Source organism: Anolis sagrei, chromosome 2 (assembly GCF_037176765.1).
Source record: "Anolis sagrei isolate rAnoSag1 chromosome 2, rAnoSag1.mat, whole genome shotgun sequence".
Lineage (NCBI taxonomy): Eukaryota > Metazoa > Chordata > Lepidosauria > Squamata > Dactyloidae > Anolis > Anolis sagrei.
Window position 1 is genome coordinate 191,007,887 of NC_090022.1, and position 18,738 is coordinate 191,026,624.

The 18,738-nt window shown below is 39.2% G+C and overlaps 1 protein-coding gene across 5 annotated transcripts in view; it reads right to left on the reverse strand.

The window, feature by feature from the left end:
• The window catches only part of VDR (vitamin D receptor), a 100,172-nt gene that overhangs the window by 55,790 nt on the left and 25,644 nt on the right, over window positions 1-18,738 (reverse strand). For all 5 annotated transcript variants that reach the window (XR_010909288.1, XM_067464280.1, XM_067464278.1 and 2 more), the window contains one exon: window positions 2,155-2,226. Coding sequence is in view for 4 of the 5 variants with exons in the window: in XM_067464280.1 (XP_067320381.1) it covers window positions 2,155-2,218 (64 nt within the window). In the remaining variant the exon portion in view is untranslated. The remainder of the gene's footprint in view (window positions 1-2,154; window positions 2,227-18,738) is intronic.

The window sequence follows — 18,738 nt, forward strand, 5'->3', positions numbered from 1 at the left end:
ATCCTCAGAGCTTGTGAAGTCTTTGGAAATTAGGAAAGTGGGGTTCATATAGCTGTGAAATGCCCAGGGTGAGAGAAAGAACTCTTGTCTGTTTGGCCAACTGCAACATTCTCACCTGCCTCAAACAGATTTCATACAGCCCGGAAATCTCAAAAGGATTTAGGACATAGAAACAAATGAAATATAGATACATTTATCCTGTACTAGCCTAAATACCCCAAGGGCACCAGGTGCTGTCTCATTTTGGATGCTAAGCAGGGTATGCCCTAGTTAGAACTTGTGTGGCAATCCATATATGAATTACTAGGGCTAGACTTCAAAACAAGGAATGGGCAAAACCTCCTCTGAGCATTTCATGCCCAAGAAAACCCTAAGAAATGAATGAGGCCACAAAATTGACAGGCAACGTCAGAGAGAAGGCAAAGTTGATTGACACTGAAGGGAAGTAGTTGTGTCAACTGTGTACCACTCCAAAGCATAGATTTCCTATCCAAAATATATGCTAATCAACTGCTGCCTGACTTTGGAAGTAATAAGCCTAAAGACAACTCATTACTTGTTAACTTTAATCAACTGTGTGCTGTTTGTCATTTATGGATCCTGAACAACAGACTCCATTATGAATACTAAGTTGATTTTAACATTATTATACCAAAACATCATTGTTATGTTCTCAAACCCATCACAAAATATTTCCCCAAAGCAGTGTTTTACAATAAAGTAAAGTAAAGTAAAATAAAGTAAACATTGCTTCAAAAGTAATACTAATAGTGTTCACATGAAAAAGAATTAAAAGCAACACTTTCAAACAACTGTTGCTACTTTTAAGTGTTTTTATCTGAACACTATTAACACCATATTACTTCGGTATAACAAAGAATGTGCATCTGCTACTATCAGCAGTGCTAATTCACAATAAGAGGGAAACATAATAAAGACCAATATAACATGTTACTTCTAATCTCTGACTTCTGATAGAGAGAGAACAAGATTTTTGGGACCTTTCTGCTGGTCATTATTTTTGTGTGTCTATCTGATTAAAATTTCTGTCTTAATAGTGAATACTGCATAATGTATTCAGACTGACGTATTGAAGCTATATTCTAAGAATATAGATTAGTAAATGTTAACTTGATTTAATAAAAAGAGGTGGACCCTCAACTCCAAGGTTTTTGGGTCTCAGCAAATTGACCTTTCAGCTGGTCATTATTTTTGTGTGCCTATTGGATTAAAATTTCTGTCTTAAAATTTCTACCTCCTATTCCCCCGCCCCTTTCCTCCCCCCTTTTTTCTTTCCCCCCTTACCCTTTTATGTCTAAATCCCCCTTTTCCTACTTTTCTTAATCACATTGTTCTCATACTTTTTATGTAAACAAGACATTTTTCTATCTATATTACTAATCTCTTCTTTATTTTGTTCTCCATCTTTTGGAGCAATTTTTATTCTCAATAAAAACAATGTAAACAATTCTGTCTTAATAATCATTATTGCATTATGTATTCAGACTGACTGCCGGCTCTATTCTAAGAGCATAGATTAGTAAACGTTAGATTTGATGTAATAAAAAGAGGTGGATCTTCAACTCCAAGGTCCTCGTTTTACAACAAAGCAACAAAAAAGAGCAAGGAAATCATTCCCATAATAATTGTGTAAACAGCAAATAAATAGTAAACAACCTTTTTAAATGGGACCATTGTTTCAATTCTGATTTTCATTCCATTTCCTCCATTCATTCTCAAACCGGCATCAACACATACTTTAACAACAGTGCTCAAACTTATTCACTTACATGACTAAGGACCTGCTATCAATAAGAAATTTGTAAAAATAATGTTTAGTGTTTAGGGTATTTTTATAGTTCAGCCTTTTAAGTCATGTAAGCCCATAATAAATTTGAAAAATTGCACCATCATATTTTAATTTAAAAACCATGACCATCTGAAGGACTATGACTTTTAATCTGAGCTCAACATCATTTACAGAGAAAATGCATGAAAAAGTGAACTACTCAGAGCTGCTCAAGATCTTTGTTCTTCCTTCTGACTTTTTTAAAGTGCCCTAGACAATGTAATTTCAATAATGCCCATTCTCTTTTCCCTGACTAGAGGAGAAGGCACTGCAGTAACATTTTGTGAAAAAGAGAAATACATTACCCGTGTCCAGGTCATTTGGTAAACTCGGCTGGTATAATTCCCACGGGTTCTGAAACAGTGACATTGAGCTACCTGTAATCCAAAAGTAAAAAAATAAATTAAATAAATAAAAATTAACATCCAGCAGTGGTCAGGTTAAGTTTGATAATCAGAAGATCTGCTTTGAGCTTGGGAATTTAAACCAGCTTTTAACTCCAGTCCATTGACGTCAGCAACATACATTAAAAAGGTGTGGCATTCTGTAGAATGAGACACCACACCCAAAAGGGATTCATGAAGCACTAGATGTTAGAGCTGCAGAAGACAATGCTAGGCCCATAGTACCTTATATACTCATGCATAAGTCTAGAAATTGTGAGAAAGTATAACACACACAAGGGCAAGATGGATGGACAGGAAGCTCTGACGTGGGCTGGTCCAAGAGGTCATGAAGATCAGAAGCGACAAATGACTCCCTTCTTTGAGTACCGTAGCAAAAAAGTGAAAGCTTAGTCTGTTTTGGGAGAACCTAAAAGAAGCACCAGACTCTTCTACTCTCTCCGCCATGGCACCACTTCTAATCTTTTTGAATGACAGCTGCATTGCTGCTCCCCTCTCTGCAGAATGATCCTCAATTTATCCGAGAGTCAAATAAAAATCCATAATTTTGGCCCTAAAACCTGCCCTTGATTTAAACATGAGGATGACTTATACATGAGTATATGCAGTACATTGGTCTCAAGACATTATAAAGAAAAAATAGATAATTAAGAAGCAATTCTACTCAAGATTCATTTCTTTATCTTCTGATATGAAATATTACTTCCTCAGACAGCATATACTTAAAACTCTGAATTTCTCTACCACGAGATACAGTGGCAGTTTTCAAAGGTTGAACTTTTTCTTGAAAGAAAAGGTTATAAACAGCTGTCATAACACCTATATCAGAGTTTCCAAACTGTGTGTCATGATATGTTTGTGTGTTGTCTGTAGTGTATAGGTATGTTGTGAGAATATAATATAATAATAATAAACTTTATTTATAATCCGCCACCATCTCCCCCAACAGGGACTTGGGGCGGCTTACATGAGGCCAAGCCCAAACAGCAAATTTCAATACAGTAAAATACAACAAAATAAAAACCAAAATGCAGTGAACAACACAGTAAAATAAAACATGATAAATACAATATGCAGGGAAAACAAAACAAAAGGATGCAATGAACAATCACAGAAACAGTGAGTGAGCCCCATAAACGATAAAATGATTAAAACTCAGGGTGAGATAAAAGGAACAGATTATTTGCAGGGGAGATCTCATAGGGAAACGGGGTAGTCAACAGGCCTTCATACAAGGGGGAGGTGTATTCCATGGACAAAAGCATTGAGGGGGCAATAGCATAAGGTTGTGTGGCTACTCTCCGAAAGCACAATGGCAGAGCCAGGTCTTGAGATTCTTTTTAAAGCTTTCTAGGGTAGGGGCTTTCCAACTCTAGAAAGCAATGGGTTCCAGAGTTGGGGGGCCACAGAAGAGAAGGCTTTCTCCCTTGTACTCACAAGGCGAGCCTGAGAGACTGGCCTTTACTGAAGATCGAAGAGCTTGGGCTGGTTCGTGAAGAGACATATGGTCATGAAGATAGGCGGGTCCCAAACCGTTTAGGGCTTTATAGCTGAGAACCTGTACCTTGAACTGGGACCGGAAAATGAACGGCAGCCAATGAAGCTCCTTAAACAAGGGGATTGTCCGCTCCCTGTAAATTGCCCCACTTATTAATCTAGCTGCAGAACATTGGACAAGTTGTAGTTTCTGGGCCATCTTCAAGGTAGCCCCACGTAGAGTGCATTGCAATAGTCCAGTCTAGAGGTAACTAAGGCATGGAACACCATGGTCAAGTCAGATTTCATGAGGTATGGTTACAGTTGGCACATGAGTTTTAATTGTGCGAAGGTTCTCCTGGCCACCACTGACACCTGCGCATCAATTGTCAACGCTGAATCCAGGAGAACCCCTAAACTGCGGAGTTTGTTTGACTAGGGACATAACAAGAATCCTCTGAGTCTATGTGAAATAAGCAATAAATCAAATATTTAAAAAATGCAAAGTTTTCATGAGTTATGTTGTGTTTATGTGTATTTTATTATTACAATTTGTGTATATGTCCCTTTGTCTCATAACCTACTGTTTGCGAGTAAAACTGAATTACTGTGTCACAAAATGATGCATGTCTAAAAAGTGTGTCACCAACATGACATGTTTGGAAAGCTGTGGTCTATAAATTTCTTCCTCTATTAGAGGTACTGCAAGGGCACACAAGCAAAAGAGTGCTACTGCACTCATGATTTAGTTGTGTATTTCCCAGAGATATTTGACTGGCTACCGTAGGAAATGAATGTTGGATTAGGTGAACTCCTACTCTGGTCCAACAAGGATTTTATTCTTAAGCTCTTCTCTCTTTGGAAATATTCTTCAAATCACATATTATAATGCAGACTGCTTTCAATATTTACCTAAAATTATTCTGGGATTTCAATGACATGCAAAGCCCCATTACTCACTCAGAATCACAACATCATCACCTTTTCAAAGCAAAACATTTTCTTTGTGAATGGGAAACTTTTAGTGATGGGAAATGTGTAAATATAGGGTGTTAGCAGTCAGGTCCCACGTAGCACAATGGCTCCACAAACACCATCAGATATATTTAAATTATCTCCAAAACAGCACTTGGTACTCATTAAGAGTGAGTCAGAGCTGGTTCACTGAGTACAAGAAACATAGAGTTACTGATAATGCAGATCTCAAACTCTGGACCTGCTATGCGAGGGCTGGCATACTATGCATCAACTGGGCCAGATAATAGTCTGTCACAGACATTGTCTACCATTTATGTATTTCACATAAACCCATTCAAATAAGACTCTTCTAGCCAGAAGTATATCTTCTTTAACAATTTTTGGTACAAGAAGCTTTTTTTCTTTGGGAAATTTGGACATTATGTGAACACGTAAACGGTTTCTATATTTGATAAGAAACACAATTCTCAGTAATATCTAAAGGGAACTTAAATATTAGAGTGAAACTTGAGATAATATCAGAAACCATGCTCTGTCATTTGTGGATGTGCCTTGGTTTTCTGAAGGCGTGTAGCATTCAAGAGGCAAGTTTGTAGAAGTTATTCTCCTCTTCTAGTTAGGACAAATTCCACTAAAACCATTACAAGAGCATGCCTATTGTGACCCTTCTGAGTATTTCTACTTCCTTATAAATGCTCACTCTGAAATAAGACGTTTTCCCTGGTAATATTTTCCTCAAAAGATACTGAGAACGTTTTCTCATCAAGGACAATGTCACCATATTATATAATGATTCCAACTGATTTGACTGAAGTTTTTCTCATTGTTTACTTGCATTAAGAAAAATCACTCCCATTATTAACCAAGCTAAATTAAACTGTGGTTTCCAAATTCGTTTTACACAAACCTTGCTTCAGCTCAGATATATCAGAATGCAGCCCTGTGCAACATAGTTATCTTCTAGAGTCTCACTCAGAAACTGTTTCCCATGCAAATCTGAAACGATCTAGGAGTACTTTGTGGCTTGAAGGGACAATGAAAACTAGGAGTACAACTGCTGAGAGAGTACAACTTGCCCCAGGTTAGTTAGCAGGTTTACAAAAACAAGCATGGATTTGAAGCACTGCACCACACTGGCTCCCAGCAGACATATTTCCGTCGAGCCATTTGTCCTAATTATACAAACAATGAGGACGCCCTGGTTAATCCACTATGATGTATGTATAAACATAGGGGACAAAAAAGGCATATGGATTTTCCCTGCATACAATTATGACTGTGCCATTAAACAATGACTAACGCCAACTTTCGGATGAAGTCCCCAAAACTAAAGTAGGCTGCATCAGACTTAATTGTGCCTTGGGAAATGGGCTACAGTGAGACACTGTGATATTCACCATTCATTTCTCATTTGCTGGCTAAATAAATACATCTTTGAGGTAGCAATTTGATGAAGAGTATGAGATAATAGATGGGAGGCAGAAACTTTTTTCTCTATCCAGAACAGGTTAGTTCTTTAGTGGTTAAACTGGAATTAGCACATGGCATTTCAAATGCTGTTTCTAAAATTATGAACATCTTAAAGAGAGCAACATTACTGTAATATGATACCTGCATGTTTATCAGTGATTTACCAAATCTACATTCTCCATCAGGACCACAAACCTTACAATGAACCATCTAACCAAAGTGTGGGGCTTCCATGCTTTTCCCATAACCCTATTTTTTAATGCTACCTAGCCTGAGGAACAGTTCTGGAGAATTGAAACATTTGGATTATTATAGAATTTTAGATGGTCCTAAAATATTGTTACGGTAATCTGGAAATTTTGTTTGGTAAGGTAAATTGACATTAAGTCTAGTTGTGTCTGACTCTGGGGGGTGGTGCCCTTCTCCATTTCTAAGCTGAAGAGCCAGCATTGTCCATAGACACCTCCAAGGTCATGTGGCCAACATGACTGCATGGAGCGCTGTTACCTTCCTGCCAAAGCGGTACCTATTGATTTCACATTTGCTTGGGCTAACAACGGGAGCTCACCCCGTCAGCGGATTCAAACTGCCAACCTTCTGATCAGCAAGTTCTGCAACTTAGTGGCTTAACCTGCTGCACCACCATGGTCCCAATTTTTGTTTTGTACCTATAGATAAATATGCATTATCTTCATTTTTGGCTGAAACCCCCTAGTTCGGGAGGTCTACATGAGCTAGGACAAACACGAGATTTAGCCCTATATTTTGAAATATGCATTGCCTTATGAGACTATGCAAGCCGTCTCTGCAATTTATGTATTGCTGATCCTAAAGGATTTGTATTCCTCTTTTTGCAATTGAAGAGCCATCACCTGCCAATAAAATGAGCACATTGGGAGAACTAAAAACACAAGGCAATATGATTATAACAACTGGATATTGGGGGCGGGGGTATTACATTTCATAGGGAACCCTGCATAGAGGCAAAGATTCTACAATCTATTAGGGCAGAATTCTGGAGAACCTTAAATTATATCTGTTGGGGGTGCTTCGAATGCAATTTTCCTGCTTCTTGGCAGAGGATTGGACTGGATGGCCCACGAGGTCTCTTCCAATTCAGTGATTCTATGATTCTATTGTCTGTGACCAGCACTATGGCCCTACAACAAAAACCTTATAGCGATGCCGCTTATTTATAAGGAATTGCCACAAAACCTGAAAACTTGGTTGGTGTCAAAGAAAACAGAAATGTCCTGCTTTCAGCTGGAAGTACTCATAAGAAATTACTTAGCTACTTGATAATCCCAGAACATCTCCTGGCACCATTCCTAATGTTTTATATATACACTTGATACTTTTGACCTTACTTTGGATAAGTCTCCTGATCAAAGCAAAGTGGTGTTAATGTGATGTCGAAGGATTTCATGGCTGGAATCATTGGGTTGCTGTGAGTTTTACAGGCTGTAAGGCCATGTTCCAGAACCATTCTCTCCTGACGTTTCACCCTTATCTATAGCAGGCATCCTCAGAGGTTGAGGGGTCTGTTGAAAACTAGGCAAACGAGGTTCATATATATGTGGAATGTCCGGGGTGGAATAATAAAGAGCACTCAAAAAGCAGGGGAATTCTAGACAAGAATCAATCAGGGCCAGCTATTTATTGATTTATTGTGTCAGGAGCAGACCGAACAGTTGTGTTGCATTTTTTAACAAACAAACAAACAGACAAAATACAAAGTTTGCAAGCTTGGTAGTTGATTAAATGTCCTTTGACCAGTAGCTGGCCACTTGGAGTGCCTCTGGTATTGCCAGCTAACACCGCCCAACAAAGGATTCCCCCAGGCAACAACCAGCCAGGTTTTGAAGCTGCCTTGTACATTTCACAGATATATAAACCTTATTTGCCTAGTTTTCAACAGACCCCTCAACCTCTGAGAATGCCTGCCATAAATGTGAGTGAAAAGTCAGGAGGGATTGCTTCTGGAACACGGCCATACAACCCGGAAAACCCACAGCAACACAAAGTGGTGTAAGACATTTCTGACAAAAGTAATTAGTAAGTGACGCAATACTGCACGCATGGAATGTTGCAACTAAAGTTTCCAAGATGGAAATGGAAAGACCACAGCAGAGTCTAGTGATAATTCTTCATAACAATGCCTTCTAATTGTTGCTATGTAAAGCAACCACATTTGGATCACGGCTTTATAGGGCACATGTGTTTTTCAACAAGCAGGTTATATACCCCAAAAGAACTAAGGGCCCTTCCACACAGCCCTATATCCTAGAATAACAAGGCAGAAAATCCCACAATATCCACACCCTGATAATGTGTGGATACATTATTTTATTTTTGCTGGAAGTATTTATTAATAGTTGACAGGGCCTACATGTACTGTAATACATTTTTAAAACTATTTTGCATTTTTAAAAAGTCACTTATTGTGTAGTCTGATTGCTTATAGGAAGCTCAACCATGATGGAGCCAGTTTCACTTTCCTTAGGAGGGAATGATACAACTTGGGTCCCTTCCACACAGTCATATAACCCAGAATATCAAGGCAGAAAATCCCACAATATCTGCTTTGTATTGGGTTATCTGAGTCCACACTGCCATATATCCCAGTTCAAAGCAGAAAATATGGGATTTTATTCAGCTGTGTGGAAGGGGCGTGAGATGCCATTACAGAGAAATGCCTTGTCTTGTGTACTCAGTACTTACCATAGGAAGACAAACTATGGACAATGTCAAAGTCCAGGCAGGCGATACAGGAGGCTCATTATTATTTATTGTCTTGGCCTTGCCAGACTTGTACAAGGTTGATAATACCATTCAGTTAGTATTATTCGGGATCAAATCTTAGGTACAAATAATCCCTGACAAACATCTTGGTGCCAAACTGGAAAAAAAGAAAGGCCTGTGATCCCATCTCTTCAAATCTAGGTAAACAATAGCCAATCTAGACCAAGAACAGACTGGAAAAGCAAAGATGGTTGTGAGTGGTGATTTCAATTGGAAAAACAACATGCAAAGGAAGGGCGAACCCTTTCTACACAATGTTCCAGTTTCCCATGGCTATTATTTAGCAAAACCTAAAGAGATGGGAACCCAGTCATTGATCTCATCTCCTCTGAGCCTCAATGGCAAGGAGTGTGATGAAATCTGAGACCTCCTATCCACTACCTAGAGATGTTTGCTGTACATGGAGAAGATAACATAGCCGGGAATGCAGAAAAAGCAGTTTTAATTCTATTGCCTTTCAAGCAGCATTCCATGCAGTAACCATAAAAGAAGAACATGCGTTGATCTTTGGAGAGCAAGATATTGAAGAAGATATACACTTTAGAGCAGTGGTTCTCAACCTGCGGCTCCCCTGATATTTTAGCCTTCGACTCCCAGAAATTCTAACAGCTGGTAAACTGGCTGGAATTCTGGGAGTTGTAGGCCAAAACATCTGGGGATCCACAGGTTGAGAACCACTGGTTTAGAGGCAAGAGACACACAATTTCATACAACACACAGTTTTGCATTGTTGTTGTTTTTTTACAGCTTCCCAATCTCTTATTTATTTATTTATTTATTTATTTAGGAACATCTTGGGGGAAAAGGTTATTTTCTGCACCCTATTCTCTATTATTATTATTTTTGCTATTTGCATTGCCTTTCTTCTCTGTACCTCCAATAACAACTCAGTAAGTTTGCTTATGCAGTTCCAACAAACAAGCTGTACTTTCATCAATTCTAATTTTTCTGCACAGTTGTGCAATTCAGTTGAGAGCACTGAATCTCTGAATCATGCCTCATTTTGCCAGTATAATTTAGCTGGGTTATAAAGCCCACACATTAAGGAGGAAGACTGAAACCCTGTTGAGGAGTGACCATTTTGCTGACTCTTCAACATATCATAAGGTACTCTGAGGGGGACTGAAGAAACTGTAAGAAGCTAGAAAGAGGGAAGGAAACGCTTTAAAAATTTAGAAACACATAGATTTAAATGAAATTGGGGGACATTTCCTGGACTATAAAGGCTCAAATATGGTTGGACCTCACAACCTCTGAGGATGCTTGCCACAGATGAAGGGGAACCATCAGGAGAGAATGTTTCTAGAACATGGCCATACAGCCCGAAAAACCTACAACAACCCAGTGATTCCAGCCATGAAAACCTTCGACAATACATTGTTGGTTAGTTATACCTTCCTGCCTCTGGATCTACAAATATATCTCATGGGAGGCAAAAAGGAAGAAAGAGGACAAGTGAATTGTAACCAGACTTGTCACTATTCAAGACCTGAATCATGCAAACCCCTTCTACAACATTGGCTTTCAACGCTCATTTGAGGCCTCACTTTTAATTTGTAGGTGCATATCAATGTTCAGTGGGACACAAATCCCTACAGTTTCTACACGTAACTCACTAGATAACAATTGAGAGTTTCTGTGAGTTTTCCGAGCTGTATGGCCATGTTCCAGAAGCATTATCTCCTGACGTTTCGCCCACATCTATGGCAGGCATCCTCAGAGGTTGAGGAAACTCACCAATCTCTGAGGATACCTGCTATAGATGTAGGCAAAACGTCAGGAAAGAATGCTTCTGGAACATGGCCATACAGCCCGGAAAACTCACAGCAACCCAGTGATTCCGGCCATTAATGCCTTCAACAACACAATTAAGAGTTCATTTTGTTTGTTTTTGTTTGTTTGTATAAAAAAGCAACCCAGGCTTTTAAATATGCAATGAGATTAAGTTGTAAAAGCATCTAATCTGAAACAGTGTCAGGCATACACTTTCCACAAGGGAGATTTACTTTCTTAAAAGACTTGCACTGTATTTGTCATAAAAGTCCGGTTCTCAGTGGAATGTTATGTTGGATATGTAAATAACTGACAAAAATATACAATGAGCCTTATTCTCCACTGGGGTTTAATTCCAGGAATATTACCTTTCTTAAGGACAGCAGCAGAGAAGGTTCTTTCATACAGACAAACCAGTGTGTTCTACTGTCCTAATTTGGAATAAACTATTTTCTACTATCCATCATAGCCATATTACAGGCTTTCATGAATCCACTATGAAGACGTTTTGTGAGGTGTTAAATTCAACACTAAAAAGAGATATTTATTTACTTCTTTAAATCCACCTTGTTAAGATGTTTATAACAGGCAATTCTAGAGGCACAGCTACTCAGAAGTAAGTCCTGCAGAATAGGGGTCCCAGGTAAGTGTATGTAGTAGAGGTGCGTAAACTGTTGCTCCCATATATTGGGTTTCAACATTGCCAATTATAAGGGATGACAGGAACTCCAGTGCAGTACCATTTTACCCAGAGTATAAAATTGCACCTTAAATAGGACTTTCATACTGGCATCAGTACTTGTATTGAGTTCCGCTACAGCTGTCTTGCACGATCATGGTCTGAAATACTACAATGTTTTTGATTATAGAGTTTTGAGGGTGATCAATATACATGGTGCTGGATCAAAAATATATAAATACTGTAGATAAGACCTAACTGGCTTCAAGTATAAAATGGTAAAGCTGTTACCTCAAAAACCTATGTAGAAATTGTAATAATTTGCACACCTGGTCCCAAAGTTTATAAAACAAGTTGCAGTAACCACAAGCCTTTTAGACTTTGGGTAAATTTAGGAATATTCAATTGCAGCAGTTCTCAAAGTGTGCTCCGCAGAGCTCTTGGGGCTCTGTGAAGAATACTGAGGGCTCCATGGTTTCCTCCTCCTTCCCCCCCAAACTTTCCCTCCTTTTTCCTGATTCTTCCCTCATTTTCCTTGCTGCAAAGTCTTTTCTCCCCACCTCCCTCGCCCCCAAAAACCTTTCCTCCCACCTCCCTTGTTGCCAAAAGCTTTTTTCCCTACCTCCCTTGATGCCAAAATCCATTTTCCACCTTCTTTGCTGCCCAGGTCCTTTCCCCCTCGCCTTGTTTGCTTCCCACTGCTCAGGGAGTGCTTTGATTGTGCTTTTCCAGGCTTCTGGGGTCTTCCACTGAAATACTGCTACATTTATGTTGGTCAAAACGTTTGCCCATACCTGATTGATTGATACACACACACACATATACATGAAATATAATATAATATATAAACATTTCTGGGACTCCATGAGAAACGTTTACTTCAAAAGGACTCTGTGGCTGAAAAAGTTTGAGATCCCTTGTATCTACTGGGATACAAGCTCCCATGTACATTATATTTTGTTATTGAATTGGTTAGAAAGAAACCCCATATAATTTTATGTGTTTTCTGTAAATCTTAAGTAAGAAAACTCCAGGGATATCATAGTAGTCCCAAAATGTTGTTCTGATATACTAGTAGTACTCTGAGCTAATTGCATTGAGTACCACATATATGTTGTCCTGTGATTTACTAAACACCACAAGGTTTTTCTCTTACACCTACCTCAAAAAAAATCCAACTAAAACCCATGCTCTGTTTTTACAAAGCCAAGTCATCACTACATCTTGCAACATCAAATTCATGGACTAAATGAAAAAGAAGTGTGCATGAAAGTATACAGTTTCATTCCTCTTACTCACTCACCAGGAAAAACAACAACAACATGGTGTTATTACAATGCATGTTAATGCTCCCAATGAATCACATCATTATGTGTATACTTCCTACCACAGCCCTGCAAAGCAGGATAGTATTAGTCAGCCCATATTATTCTGGGGCTAAGGAAGCAATGGAAAGTAAATTCCCAAAGGCTACCTCAGCAAGTTCATGACTGAGAGGAAGCCTGGGAATTGGGGATTTCTCAAAATCACAGCATTCTAGCCAATACAAGCTGTCATGTGCAACAACACTATGTGGAATGGTGATCCACCAACTAGTGCTAATCCTGAGGCACTGGTTGATGATCCATGGCAAGTTTCCAGGAAAGAAATAGCTGTAGCCAATGGGCACAAACCCAAGAGTGGTCTCAGATATGAGGGGGGGGGGGGGAGTTGGTCCTCTACATCAGATAGTCTGAGATGCACTGCTCTAGATATTTAATGATTCGTAGATTAAGAGAAAGTGAATTATCTACTGTATGCTTCTTCTACTACTTTGGTTTGTGCAACTATCCATCCAGCCACTTTTACCCTGCTGTCTACTTGTGACTTTTTCTCTACTACCTAGTGAGAACTGCATCAGACAGTGGAACACTGCATTTCACCTACATGATCAAAAACATTAAGTGTACTATGTGTACCATCTATCTCCACCAATGTTATTTGTTACACTCAGCCCTCTGGAAATCTTTGGTGCTAGGCTTGAAGTGACTGGATTGACCTTGAAGGAGCTGGGGGTGGTGACGACTGACAGGGAACTCTGTTGTGGACTGGTCCATGAAGTCACGAAAAGTCGGAAACGGCTGAACGAATAAACAACAACAACAAGGCTGATTATATAAGGTATGACTTGCATTGTGCCAAAGGTCAGGTAGATACAGTAACTTGTGATGACCCTATCACTACTTGAAGACCTTAATTTAGATAACCAACTAGTTTGTCTTCGTGGTGTCTAGACAGTGCCACAATAAGGGCAAATAGCAAGTCCATGAGAGAACAGCAGGTATCTATGAAACCAATAAGCTCAGCACAGCCTTACTGAAGGAAATATATTCTCTGACCCAAGTGGATTGTGTTGGATGCTTGCAATGGACTATGACTATGTACATAGCACAAAAGTACCAACATGGATCCAAAAGATTGCTCTGAGAAAATGTGTGAAAACCTTTCCAGGAACTGTGGCTAGGCCAGTTTATCGTAGAACTGCTGGGCTGATGAAACCCAGCAAGGGAATTGCTGGGTGGAGAACCTGATTCCCTTCTTGAGATGCCAACAGCAAAAAGACAGCCAAGAATTCTGTCCAAAGTTCAACATGAAACTCATAAAAAGCTAGAGGCCATTGAATGTCCAAGGTATATACTTGCAACCTATGATTTTTGTTATGGTGAATAGCTGAGACTAAGGAAGGAGACATTAGGTCTGGGTTCTAATCAAAGATTTATGAATCAGGATGAGGTGACAAGCTCTGAAGAGGTCAGTTTCTAAATCAGACAAGTAGTTTTTAATTCACCATCTGATGTTTAGCAAAAGAGATGACAAGAAGCTTCAGATACAAAGTGAGTTATCTGCACTGGTCACCAAGCCATTGTTACTGAGGCAGATGTAGTTGAAGGAATTAGTACTATAGCAGATACTGGCAAGTTCAGAAAAGGCTGAGGAGCAGACAAAACAGGGAAAGTTGAGGCCAAGAGAGTTGAAAGTGTGATTTCAAGAATATCAGAATTAAAGACTGGGGCATGATATTTGATGTCTCCAAGATTGGCCCCTACGTATTCACTTTTTAAAATGAAAAATGTGATGGCAATATTCCCTAAGTGAACAAAACCAAAGAGATAACAGCCTGGAGTTGTGAGAACACCACAGGGCAGATATTGATTGTATGGTGAAGTCAGCATCATGGGATGATGTTTGGTATTTATTCATTTAATTATTCATATTCTGCCCTTCTCACCCCGCAGGGGACTCAGGGCAGATTACAATGCACATATACATGGCAAACATTCAATGCCAGTTAGACATACAACATATATGGACAGACAGAGGGGTAACCAGCTGTGACCAAGTTTTTCTGGATTCATGAGGGTATACTTGATTCCGGCTCAATCCAGCCACAGGGGGAGCTGTCGCTTCACCATCCATTGTGACACTGAGTCCTTTGATGGAGTACTTCCTCATTCTTCCGCACGCTGCTGGAAGGTTTTATGGCATTGTAAATTAGTTAAATGAGCCTCTCTGCATAAAGGGGTACCTAAATTTCCTACTTGACAGATGCAACTGTCTTTCGGGCTGCACAGGTCGACAACAAGCTAGATTAATGGTCAGAAGGTCACTCCGATCCAGGCTGGCTTCATACTCATGACCTCTCGGTCAGTAGTGATTTAATGCAGCTGTCTCCCAGCTAGCTGCACCACAGCCCAGTCCATTGGTAAATGGACAAAATGATCAGGAACATGGTTCTAATAACACATTGTATATTTGAAAACTTAGATCTTCCTTTGTTATCAATGACTGAGTCCAGGGTACATCCCACTTGGGACTGTGTACATGGTAAATCTAAGAGATGCCTCATGCTTTCCAGTATTGCTGCTTATAAACAGGGCATTGGAAGAAGTAACAGACAGGGCATAAGTAAGAAGAGAGGAATTATCATCTCAAAGGCAGTCAGAATCAAAAGGAATTGTCTATTCCTTTTGACAGTGTCATTATAATAATATTAAAGTTTTATTATCATTACATACCTTGGGTATTTTTCTCATTAAACTCCACCAAAAGGGACAGTTAGAATGACTAATAGATGAGTTTCACCCCACCAGATTTGGAATAGCCAGAAGAGCAGAGAGCTCCAAGACCTAGCATTAAAGTTAAGCATCTCATAGAGGAAATGGAAACCATTGATAGGCAAATGCCACTCAAACAACAATGAACTCCTCTGGTTAGCGGATGTCACAGTTAAGTCAGAAGAAATTACGAAAAACTAATTACTGACAACAGTACTGCATTTTAGAAAACAAACAGAGTTTATCCCATGGATACCAAAATCTCTGGATGTTCAAGTCCTACTATATACAATAATGTAGTAAAATCAGGATTTGATTTTTGAAAAAATATTCTCAAGCCACGGATGGTTCAACCCATAGGTGCAAAATCCAATGATACAGAAGGTAACTGTATATGCTCAGCCTCTATGTCCTCTGTGACCCAGTTATATATGAATGAATGCATGAATGAATGAACGTTTTCAGATCATCCTCACATTTGGCTGCAGTCTGGTGCCTAGTGTCCAGCACTTCTTAAAAGTTAATTCTACTTATCTCTCTTTCTCTTTTGCAGCTTGTGCTAAATACTAATCAAAAGCTATTTGTGTAATGCAAAGATCAGAAACATCTGACAGGGGATCAGATCAGTAGCAGCAGTGCAATTCAGGACTGATAGTGCCAAGTAAAGAGAGTCGTACAGCTATGGGGAATACTATGTCCTGCTGAACTTATAGGCGTAGTGATAGTTACACGTACTGCTTTCTATTCTGTCCCAGGTTTCAAGATGTGGATGGTGCAATCTATTTTTAACATACTTAGATGATGATGCAAATGTGCACATACTAATTCGAGAAACATGCTGGGAGTTATATTTCTCTTTCAGATAATGGCAGGTATATAGGCTCCAAATACAGAAATATAAATGTTGATTGTGTGTATGGGAAGGAGGGGGTCAATGGAAATCTCTTACACTCACCCATCATTTGAAATTTCAGTAGCTGTTAGGTAGTTGTTGCACCATTTTAGGTCATCAGGTATTGAAATTTAACATGGGAAAGTTGTAAGATGTAATTTTGAATAATCCTACAATTTAATTTAAAAACATTCCCATATTGAGTACCATAAACTATCTGCTGCTACATCCTGAAAAGGGGTACACAGTTGAATAAAAAAAGGTTAAGAATCTTGAAAATAGAGTTTGACACAGTAGCTGCCTGATTTCTCCAGTAGAACAGCAGGTCCAGAGGCCAGGATACAATTATACATAAGCTATGAAAACATAGTCTAGGTGAGATACTGAATGGCTGCACATTCTGGTAGAAAGTAACTTCCAGCCAAGGTTTAAAAGCAAAAGTAAGAAAATGCAACATCCCAGCATTGCTGGCAAAGCCTGATGGGAGTCGTTGCTCAAAAAAAAAAAGAGGGACCAAACATCAGTGGTACCAACTTCGGAGCACTTGTATAACACAATTCCCATAAGAGACCCATCTCCCTCCATACATTTTTCACATGGGGGTCAGAACAGGTTTCCTTAGAGCTAAAAGAGCTGTACTGTGTTCCCTTCTCCCTTGAAATCCAAAAGAACAATTCTAATTTCCAAACAACTGAAGGACATTTTCTGGGGGGAAAAAATGTTTTAATTTGCCCGTATATTTTCAAAACAAAAACCTGTTCATCATTAATTTACATTTTCCGGATCATTATGCCAACATTAAACAAGATTGGCTCTAGCCATTAAAGCAAGTGACCCATGTCAATGTTTCAGGAGCTCAATTAAAAAAACATACAGAAGAGATCCAATTACAGACGCACAAAAACAGCAAGACATGTATTAGATTTCTACTTATCGGAAACCATTACTTCTGCAAACTGTTCCTTTATTCTCTGGAAAAACACTGATTTTCACACCAACATGACGTCGATGCTGCTATGGTGATCCAGTTGATTTCATAAACACATATCTTCTCTATTGTGGGGGGGGGGGGGGGAAGAGGCTCACACTATCCTTTCAAAGCCCTGCCATATAGTCAAGTTTTTCCCCCTATCTCATCAGTCAGTAAAGACACATTGATAACACACACAGCTGGGACTAACATTAAGTACAGTCCTCACTCAGTTCAAGCAGGATTGCCTCCCTATGCAGACTATAATTGGTGCTTAGACTTATGCTACTTTAAGGCTTTCTTTTGAATTTAGACTAATATAAGAATGAGTAAGTATTACCCTGGATTATGATTTAAATGTGAAATAGTGGTTTGATCAGTGGATGCCAAACTAGGGGCACGTACACCCACAGTATGTGAGAAAAGGATACTTAACTCTCTGAAAGCAGATATACAAAACAGGTGTGGTCTGTAATATGCCACTAATGTCAACTATTCCACTTATTTTGATTAAACAAAATATTTTAACAACTCCAATGCAGCAGAGATAGAAAAATAAGAGGCACTGCAGGATGAGCAAGGGAGTGTATTCATCCGTAAAGACAACGTCAAGAGTTTTATCAAGTCTTCAGCTGTACTAAAAGCTCACTGCTTCTGGAAGCGAGTCCCTGCACCTTTACTTCAGAGATCTCACAGCATGGCAATAGATGATTGCCTCTAAAGCCACAGCCTGTGAAGACTACTCAAGGTTTATGAGAAGGAGAAAGAGACCAGGCCTCCTAGACCTGACTTCTTCCTGGCCCCAGCCTTTGAGAAGTAACATGAGCACAGAAGGGTCACTCAAGTAGTTCTAAAGTCTGTAGCCATTCAAAAAGACTTTACACAAATTAGCCATCTTTATCAGAGAGGAAAATACTCTACTCCGCATGTCGATGTTGCCGAATTGTAAGTCCCAGCTTCTGGAAGTTGCAGTTCAGTAACAATCTGTACAACACTCAACCATGAGTTAAATAATCTACTTACAAATAATTATATAAACAGCGAGACCAGGATATGTGTGGTGGATTCAAAAGAAATTTTTATCAATTGCAAAGTGATGTGCACATTAGCTGCACGAGAAACGAATGTGTTTTCACTATTTGGACCCACTAGAAATCACTCCAGCAGCTAACCCATGCTAAGAGTGTATTGATGCCCTTCAAGATAGGATGCAACAGAGAATGTTTAAAGAACAATTAACACACACTGTCAAGAATTCCCCATTTATTCATATATTTTAGGCTGTCTCTAATCCTTGCATTGAAACCCACAATACAACTGTCCTAAAGTGCTCACAAAGCAATGAACTTCC